This window comes from Triticum dicoccoides, chromosome 7B (genome assembly GCF_002162155.2).
Source record: "Triticum dicoccoides isolate Atlit2015 ecotype Zavitan chromosome 7B, WEW_v2.0, whole genome shotgun sequence".
NCBI lineage: Eukaryota > Viridiplantae > Streptophyta > Magnoliopsida > Poales > Poaceae > Triticum > Triticum dicoccoides.
This window is the reverse complement of record NC_041393.1, coordinates 40,407,427-40,417,718: the sequence shown is the minus strand read 5'-3', so window position 1 is coordinate 40,417,718 and position 10,292 is coordinate 40,407,427. Positions and strand designations below refer to the sequence as shown.

At 48.8% G+C, this 10,292-nt stretch overlaps 1 protein-coding gene and 1 pseudogene across 1 annotated transcript; both read right to left on the bottom strand.

Annotated features, from left to right (window-relative positions):
• Positions 1 to 1,120: 1,120 nt before the first annotated feature.
• On the bottom strand, positions 1,121 to 3,630 carry LOC119335437 (protein DETOXIFICATION 35-like). Its single transcript, XM_037607569.1, has 7 exons — positions 3,299 to 3,630; positions 2,599 to 3,224; positions 2,394 to 2,450; positions 2,032 to 2,270; positions 1,792 to 1,910; positions 1,615 to 1,701; positions 1,121 to 1,385 (listed from the first exon to the last, which is right to left on the bottom strand). Exons 1-7 carry the CDS (start codon positions 3,524 to 3,526, stop codon positions 1,302 to 1,304), a joined length of 1,440 nt encoding a protein of 479 aa, XP_037463466.1. The 5' UTR covers positions 3,527 to 3,630; the 3' UTR covers positions 1,121 to 1,301.
• Positions 3,631 to 6,959: 3,329 nt separating this feature from the next.
• LOC119340215 lies at positions 6,960 to 9,970 on the bottom strand (annotated as a pseudogene).
• Positions 9,971 to 10,292: the final 322 nt, after the last annotated feature.

Sequence of the window (10,292 nt, the reverse complement as noted above, 5' to 3'; positions counted from 1 at the left end):
GGATTCGCGGCCGCTTCGGCGTCCCTGTCGGCGGGGGAGTTGTGTGTGTGCTATTTTACGGCGGTATTGCGCAGCCCCGTCGCCGTCGCGGTGGTACTTAAGCCGGTGAGGCTCGCCCAGGTGGCAACTAGATTCCTGCAATTACATGTTGAGCAATTTCGTTTCTAATTTGTTAGTTGTGATTTGTCTCGAAGGCTACGATCTTTGGTGTTTTATAGCAATGTTGCTGTTGAATTTAGGGGCATGATAGTTGTGTATGAACCCTCAATCTAAGTAGGTGCATTTCACAGTGCGTCGGTACATGTCAACAGACAAAAGCTCGTTTCAGGTTGATGATGATTTTTTTTTTCAGATGATAGAAACAACTTCCCGCCTCCGCCATACAAAAATGTGCACGACCACTTAGACTTGTAACAATATAGTAATTGGACAAGTTCAACCTGATTTCCATACCCTATTGATACTAAAAAAAATTCACAATGATATATGATATCATCAATACCAAGGCAAACAATGTTTATTAAGAAGGGATAAAAATGCTTAGGTGATGTAGTTATCTTCCAGCAGAGGTTTGGTTCCATCGATGCCACCCCACTTTCGCACACGGCTTGATGCTAGCGCAGCCTGTAGTTGTAGACTATGAGATGGGCAAGGTGGAAAGCTCAGCATTTTATTCTGTTTATTCTAGAAATTTTAAAATGGCAAGCAAACATTCTGAGGAATATGAGCCAGTTATTTGCGGTGGACAGAAAAAAGACTCTGTTTTTTACTTCACTTGATGATTGAGCTAGTTGTTTGGTCCAAACATGATTGTTTACAGCGCAATGAGCACTCCTCAGTTCACTCAACTTCTTCTAATGAATAGGACTATCTTATTTGATTCATGATGTAACTTTGTTGGCTTCGCAATAAAGTGCGCCGAATAGGCATCCCCACTAAGAAAACGAATAGGACTATTGTTAACCCATATATTTCTTTTACATAATACTTCTTACAACCGAGTAGTGTTGCTGTCCTTTTCTTAATCATTGATGAAACACAAGTATGCCTCACGCTGCGTCGGTACATGTCAACAGACAAAAGCTCGTTTCAGGCTGATGATGATTTTTTTTCCAGATGATAGAAACAACTTCCGCCTCCGCATACAGAAATGTGCACAACCATTTAGACTTGTAACGATATAGTAATTGGACAAGTTCAACCTGATTTCCATACCCTATTGATACTAAAAAAAATCACAATGATATATGATATCATCAATACCAAGGCAAACAATGTTTATTAAGAAGGGATAAAAATGCTTAGGTGATGTAGTTATTTTCCAGCAGAGGTTTGGTTCCATCCATGCCGCCCCACTTTCGCACACGGCTTGAAGCTAGTGCAACCTGCAGTTGTAGACTATGAGATGAGCAAGGTGGAAAGCTCAGCATTCCCATACAAATAACAGACAAAATTACATACAATATGTGTGAAATCGATCAATACAAATAAAGGAAGAAGCAATAAGTCATATGATATGTGTGGTTACTGAAGATTGGAAAGGTTTGATGACATGTGTTTCTTATCCACATTTGTTAAATTGGTGAAGACCGGAAGGGCGATAGAAAATCGTACCTCTGCATTCCAATCTGTTCTCCACACGATGAAGAGTAAGATCAGTGTCTGAAGTGCAACCCCGGAAAGCATGCCAGCCCAAATCCCCTGGAATTAGAGACCGTAAATATCTTTTACTTGTTTTGCAATTTGTAGGAGTAGTTCAAATAACATATATAGTAGTATATAATGAATTACCCCAACTCCATAGTTGAACTTGTATCCGAGAAGATAGCCCAAGGGCAAGCCGAAAACGTAGTAGCAGACTAGGTTGATGTATGCAACAAGGCCTTGCCATCCTCCTCCAATAGCAACCCCTGAACCATCGTCACATCAATGTCATCAACTCCAAGCAGGGGGTCGACGAGGTTGGGGCGGCATGAACAAAATAAAATCATCATGCATGCTGTGACTGTGATGTGAGAGGAAGAATCGTACCTGAAACCACAGGCTGTACGCTGTTGAGCACCATGGTCAAGCCAAGCAGTCCTGCAATCTTGGAGACGGCATGCTGGAGCTCCAAATCGCTCGTGTAGATGATGGCGAAGTTATCTCTGAAGATCAAGACGAGGGCCATGCATAGCAGCCCGATGAGCAGCGACTCGGCGATGACGACGACAACGGCGTGCATCGCTGCCCTTGGACGGCCAGAGCCCAGCTCATTGGAGACCCGAACACTGAAAACGTAAACAGGTACGTTCAACAGTTTATTTAGAAACTAAAATTTGATGGCTGTGGTGGAGCGATGGGTTGGTGAACAAGAACCGACAGTTTAGTTACACAGTTTCAGTTAAGCAGACCTGATAGCAGCATTGAGGCCAATGAAGATCATACACTCCCACCCGTTTATGTTCATGCTGAAAAATTAAGCACAAGTATTCAGTCAGCTCATCTATATATAATCAGTATTCTGAATTTTCGGCATTCTGAAGCATATATAGTGGTATTTTCAGTTAGTTGAGAACGTTCGAAAGAGGTAGTGTAATAACTATAAGTAGTACGTACCAGACGCCAAGCGAGTCGACGGCAATCTGCGCATCCTGGAGGTTGCCGGTGAGGACGGTGATCATGCCGAGGTACCAAATCTCAAGGCAGAGCATGACGGCAGACTCGAGTGAGAGCTTGACGAACGCCCACATGTCGTTGAATGCGGCCATGGACCAGCCCCTCCAGCCGTCCTTGCACCAGCCGATGATGTAGGCGGACTGTCCCAGCGCGATGGCCCAGAGCGAGAGGTCGTAGGCGGCGGCGGCGCCCGGGGTGCCCCATCCGAGGACGGTGACGAGGAGGTAGGTGAGCGCGACGTGGAAGCAGAGGCCGGCGACGCCGATCCAGGCGAGCACCAGGACCTTGCTCTGCGCCTGCAAAAACTTGCCAGTGGGGAAGTTGACGGCGAAGGAGAAGGCGCCGGGGAGGATGTAGAGCGCGAAGCGGGCGGCCTCGCGCGCGAGAACGGGGTCCTGGCCGACGGCGAGGAGGAGCGGCTCGGCAAAGACGTACAAGGGCACTATGAGGAGCGTGGCGGCGAGGAGGACGATCCAGGAGCGCTGCAGGTAGACGCCGAGCATAGCCACCTGGCCGGCGCCGAACGCCTGCCCGCACAGCGTCTCCAGAGCGCTCCCCATGCCGAGCTGCAGGAGCCCTCGCGTTGGCATCAGAAAATACGCAAGAATGGTGTGTGCGTGAACGACCGTGCAAAGCATACCAAGAATCCGAGGGAGAAGGTGGCGAAGACGGAGAGGCCGATGGAGGCGGCGGCGAGGGGCAGGTTGCCGAGGTGGCCGACGAAGATGGTGGTGACGGAGCTGACGGCGTACATGCTGAGCGTGGCGATGGCGATGGGCGTGCCGATGCCCCAGAGGCGCTTGGACTCGTTCCACACCATGCGTGCGGCCTCCCGCACGGTGCTCACCGCGGCCGCGTCGGAACCCATCGCCCTCTCCCTCGGCCGGCTTGCAGCGACAATGGTCTGCGTCGGCCCTCAGCTACAAACCTCGAGAGTCGAGACGAGGAGTAAAGCGCGACATTACTCCTAGAGCTACCCGCGCGCGCGAGGACCCTCATCGTTTACCGCGACTTGTCAGTAGTCCCACACAGAAGTATCTTTGCACATGTGCGATGAGGTCCACGTGCATTTGCCCAGAGAGTGAATCAATTCTTCTGCCGACCCTTTTGAAAGAAAGAAAATCTGCCGACTGTATTGTACAGTAGATATTCTCCTGGCAAAAAAAAAAAAAAAACTAAGTGCCACACGTGTGGCACGAACACACGACAACTCCGAACGTTTTTTATGACAGGTTTAGTGACGCGATGATGGCAACTTCCTTTTCAGATAGCAAGTTTCAGTTTTTTGAGGGTTTGTTTTTTCTTTTTGGATGGCAACTTAAGTTATGAAAAACGTCAGGGGCCGGAGTTAAAAAAGGATTGAATCAGACTAAAACTTATTCTTTTTGTGGGGGTGGGAGGGGTAGGGTGAGTGTTTGCTAAATCTTAGGTACCTGAAAATTTTCTTGGCGTCAGTCACTTTTTTCTTCTTCCTGAGCTCATGATATGGGGAGGGCGAACCTCGCTGAAGAAGCAATCTCACTATCTATCTTAGAGATGTGGGAGTGCAGGCTCGCCAGGAAGCAATAATTTCAGTACCTATCTTAGGGGTGCAGGGGTGTAGGGAGATCGCTAGAGTTGTTCACCGGTGTCGGGCTTAAAGGTATGGCCAGGGAGATGGCTAGCATGACAGTTTGGAGAGGTTGAGGGGTGGGTGGGGCGACGATAGCCGCTGACCACGAGGAACGGAATCAGGCAGTTAGGGATGGGTTGGCCAGTGGCTACGCGAGGAAGAAGAATTTGGAGGTTGAAGATGGACAGTACTCCAATCTATTTTCATCTGTTAGAAGAAATTCTAATGGCCCTTGAAGGAAGTGACTGATGCAATATTTTTTTCAGGCACCTGACGTATAGGTGGCCCATTATTTTTACAGTTTTGCTAGAACTCATCTAGATGAGATATACTTTGGTCTCATTCATCTTTTATAGCCATTAGACGTGATGCTATAAGATGCGTGTGTGCTGACGTGGGTTGTATCTGTTCTTATTTTTAAAGTGAATGAGACCAAACTATATCTCATCTAGATGAGTTCTAGGTACTCCCTTATTTTTACGATAGGAGGAGAACTGCTTTATTTATTAAATAGATAAAACAAGGGTGCACAAAAACTCTTTGTAATTAAAGAAAGAAAATCCAAATAACACATTGGCAAACAGGGTAGAGCACACAGGTAAATTAGGTTTGAAATCACCGCCAAACTACAAGGATACTTTGACATGTCAGAGCATCTATAATGGAGATGCGCAAATTTGACCTCCAATATGTCGGCGTCCGGATGGGACCGTGGACAGGAGTCGGTTATCCCTCATTTGTCCGCCATTGCAAACCACACCCCTATTTGCAACCTAATATTTCCATATATACTCACCATACGTAGTTCATCATACATAAATAAAACAAGCTACATTTGAATGGAAATTACCCTACTTCTCCTCATCATCGTTGAAGATGTAGATGACACCCTTGTCATAGCCACGGGCCTCATGGTCATTCGCTCCGCCACCTCAGCATCGTTGTCCTTGTCTGCGAATAGCCGCTCCCACCTCATGTCCGTGAGGTGGATACGATAGGGTTCACCATCACCTCCGTTCGGACTAGAGTGACTCTAAGATGGCTTGGTTTTTGGACATGAGGATAGGATAGGCGACGAGTGCCGCGAATGCAACAATGGAAGCTTGCTCCACCTCTCCAACTGTTGCTCCGCCGTGAAGTGCTTCGACTCCGCCTCCGTGGCTTGGGCGAGGTGGAACTCTGCCTCCGCATTCTCCATGCCAAATTTGTCGTGCTCCATCCCGGGCGCCTCCTCCATGGTTACCTCCTCCTCGTCGTCCTCATCCGCAAGGCGTTGGTCATGACGTATCTCGGTGGCACACACCTCCCGCGCGATCTCCGCCCGACGCACATGCATGAGCAATTTTATAATATGTGATCTTCTGTCGGACCGTGATGCACGACGAGGTTAGAGAGGAAGGAAAAGCTGGCAGGGAAAACGGTGTTGGCGTGTGGGAGGGAGAGGACAAAAGTGGAGGCGACTAAGGTTTACCCTTGCCATCCGTCTTAAATAGTCAGCTTTTGTCCCTCGGGTGGCGAGTCAGAGCAGCTACATGAATGTGTCCTCGCCAAATCAAAGGGGAACCCGTCGGGCCAATGGGTTTACATGTAGGTCTTGTCCGTCAGTTCGACATGACGGACGTGTCCGGTGTCTCATATTCGACCCTTATATAGGCTAGATATAAGGGGTATAAAACAACCGGATGTTTGGGTTGGGTTTAAGGGGTCTGATTAGATGACATTTTTATCAGGGCCTATCCGGCCGGACGCCAAACATTTATTGGGGAAGTGGAGGTCCGGGTTGTGGATGCTCTCAGGGTCCTCTACAGGCCGAATTTCGTGTTTTGACCCTTTTTGGAAAGGATTTCAGGATCTGACCCCTGTTTGAATTTTTTTTCGTGATTTGACCCTTTTGCTACCGCCAGGGCCTACGGCGGTAGGGTTAGATAGCCTACCGCCACGGCCCATGGAGGTAGGGGTGCGACGGAGGGGGACGGCGGCCGTTTGACTGCGCTGACGTGGATAAGTACCTACCGCCAGGAGGCCTGGCGGTAGGCTGTCCAAACCTACCGCCAGAGCACCTGGCGGTAGGTTCCTGTCTCAGTGTAACGATTCTGTAACGAAGAATTGAGTTGCCCTGGCGGTAGGCTGTCTGACCCTACTGCCAGGGGCCTTGGCGGTAGGGTCTTGTTTTTTCAGTGTAACGATTCTGCAACGGAGAATTGAGTTGCCCTGGCGGTAGGCTGTCTGACCCTACCGCCAGGGGCCTTGGCGGTAGGGTCCTGTGTTTTATGAATTTAAGTTCATTTGCTTGCTTCTTTTCAAATTCAATATGACAATAATATTATAGCAATTTTCACAAATATGACAACAATATCACAGATCTCAAACAATTAAACTTGGGCATCACATACACATTAACAAATTTGAAGTGCATAGAACATTTCAAACGAACTTCAACTAATTAGTAAACGGAGTTCCACATAGTTTCACAAATAGCAAACACATAGATCCACAAATAGCAAACACATAGTTCCACGTAGCTTCATAACCATCCGAATAGTTCAATCAAACGAAGTTCAACGAAACTAAAAGAGCCAACTATCGAAGAGCATAATTAGTTGCTCCTTCCCCTCTTGGAGGTACGGTCCTCGTTACTCTTTGAACGATTCTCTTCGGTCTTCTTCTTGGGCCGTCGAGGAACCGGTCTCTGGAAAGGGTCCGGACTCAGCAAATCCTTCTTCTTCGGATTCCTCTTCTTCGGCAGCTGAGATGCTTGAGACGTTTGAGTTGCTGGAGGTCCATAATCTTCATCGTACTCCTCCTCCCCGTTGCTCTCATCCTCCTCCTCCCCTTCTTCATATATGGCCTCCTCCTCCTCGTCCTCCTCCTCCTCCTCCTCATCCTCCTCCTCCCCAACCAACCTAGACGACGACGGAGCATGGCTCGATGAGCCGATGATACCCTGTGTGGCTACAGGCTGATGAGCTTCAACTGACCCAGCTCCAGCACACCCAAGCAGCCCTACCAGCTTGCGACAACGCTGCACGAACTTCTGCACTCACAATGAAGCAAGGTCATAATAAGTTCAGATCGACTGACTGCAAGTGAACAAGATGCATCTGTTTCGAGGAGACTGAAATTGTACCTTCATCGTCCCCCTGACTCTGGTCTCAGATTGTACGCTCCCGGGAAGATGACTTAGTGCATCTGAGGCTTCAAAGATGCATCTGTTCAGCTCACCAGACTGCAACGACATAAGTCAGTCACATTGACGAATAAAATATTTTAAATACGACCGTCGGTTCAAACGTACCACTCTGTTGATGAGGGGTGCAAACTCCCTAAATCCACTGTGCATGTCTCTGATGCCGGTCTGGTATTCCTGTTCATCGGGGTCAGCCCACTCCAGCTCCGCGATGTCTTCCGCCGTCCATCGAGGCCTGAGACGAAGACAGTGCTTCTGGCCATCATCGTACCACCTCATGTGTCGGCCCAGGTAATCATCCCAGTTAGTCACTCTCCTCTCCACGTCTTTACGCCACCTCCATCGGTTCCACTCCGTCACATGAGTCTTATGCTTCTCTCCCCAGTCTGTGATCGACCGATTCTTCTGCCGGCTCATCCTGCAAGGCATAAGCAACAAGAATCATCATAAGTGCAATGAGATCATCATAAGCAACAAGAAACATGATAATCTCACGGAGAACAAAGAGCTCACAGGTGCAGCGCGTGGCCGCCGGTATCGGTGGGCTGGCCCGGTGGGGTATGCTGATAAATCCCAAACTGCGTGGCCACGCGTTGTGGCAAATGCCACTCGACGGCGTACACACAGATCATGGGCACGATGCACCGCCAGATAACACGGTCCGCATCGCACATCACGTTCAGATCAAAGGCCCACTCTCGTTCTTGTCGATACGGGCACCAGATTACCTATTACATATACCTTGGTAAGTTCGCACTCTCGGTCAATAGCGTAATCAAAGAGAAAGGTGTTGTGCGAGTTCATATACCTGCGTATGCGTTAAAGCGTCCAACTCGTTGGTGTAGGTCTTGTACGAAGTCTTGTTTAGGCCCGTGTAGAGTTTGACAACGTCCCACTCGTAAGCTACGGTGGGGTTTCGAGTCTCGTCGCCTTCTTCGCCATAGTCTTCCCATGGGCGTCTTGGCAACTTCTTCGGACGCCCCACCGGCAGCCGCTCCCACATCCAAATGGAGAAGGCCCAGACAAAGCCACCCATATTGGACTTGTCTCCCGTCCTCTGCGTTGCGTCGTCAAGCTGCAAAACATCAAATGAGGATCAGATATAAGAAAATGTCATGGACACACTTTCGTAGGTAGGTACGCAATTAGACACTCTCTTACCGAACGGTATAGGTAGGCGAGAGATGTCGTCCCCCAACTGTATCCTGCATCACAGTCCGCTAGGAAGAACAGATACGCCCAGTTGGCAGAGTTCCCGGGGCTGTCTGGAAACACGACCTCCGAGAGAATATACCACAGATAGGCCCTCGCGTACAACTCCACAGTCGCCTCATCTGCGCCTTGGGGGCATGTCTTCCGGTGCTCCGAGAGCCAGGGCAACGGCACACCGGATGTACGGTTACTCTTCGCACCGGGGCAGTCGCCGATGAGGGTGGTGACCCTCTCCTGCCAGTTGGCCCTCTCCACTCGACCGGTGAGTGCATGACCCTCGATCGGCATTGCAGTAATCATCCCCCAGTCCTCTAGGGTCACCGTCATCTCCCCTCATGGCAGATGGAAAGAATGGGTCTCCGGTCTCCAACGGTCAATCAGAGCTGTGAGAGCCGCGTGGACAAGCGTCGGCGGCTGACGCTTGAACTGCAGCATGAAACCCAACAGACGGGCTCTCTTGAAGAACGGCGCGTAGCGCTCGTCGTAGTCCATATGCCCATGAACCCCGTGACCCCTCATGCGCAGTGGCTGGAGCGTCTGTTAAAAAGTGAACGCCAAAAAGTTAGGAAATCATTTTCATCAATCCGAGAACTTTGATCAATTTTTTTTTCATATCACTTACCTCTCCGTTCTCTATGAAACGGGCACGATGGCCCTTGTCGAATGCCCAGTCCAGCATGCAGTACCGTGGGCCGATGTTGTCCGCAAGAGGTGGCCGCCTTAATAGAGTTTCATAAACAAAAGCACCATAAGCATAAGCATACATAAACAAACAATGAACTCAAATCATATCAAGATCAAATTTTAAGCATATTCCTCCAACAACATCTACTACACATGATGGATCAAATCATATCAACATGCATCATATAAAAAAAACTCCAACATACATTATAGCTTCATATTTTTAAACAAAATTTTCCAAACAATATCTTCATATCATCATATCAACATGCATCATCAAACTAGGGTTCATCTTCACACTAGAGCATATCATCATATCAACATGCATCATCAAACTAGGGTTCATCCCTTTATCAACAATACATCATAATTTTTTTAACAAAAAAAATTATGAACTAGGGTTCATCTTCACACTAACATATGAACTATTGATTAGCGTACATATCCAATACCACTACTTACTAAAGAACTAAGAACTACAACTACAATCAATCTTAGGTGAAAAAAATTTCAAAAACATGAGGGATTTCAAGCAAATAATGCGTCGAATCGGTAGCAAGTTTGCAAAAACTAATTGGAGGGATCGGAGGAGCTTACGGTTCTCTCCTCGGGGCCATCTCGATCCGCCAAAACGGTGAAGAATCGGTGAAGATCCAAGGGGGGGAGTGGAGGAGATGAGAGAGGGAGAGAGGGGCGACTTGGGGGAGAAAGAAAGGAGAAACTGCCGACTTGGGGGAGGGGAGGGGTGGGGAGAAGGGAAGGGGCGCGGTCTCGGGCGAAATAACTGCCCGGACCCTACCGCCAGGGCCCCTGGCGGTAAGGTTAGACAGCCTACCGCCAGGGCCCATGACGGTAGGGTGCGACGGAGGGGGACGGCGCCGTCTCCGCGTGCTGATGTGGATAAGTTTCCTACCGCCATGGGACCTGGCGGTAGGCTAT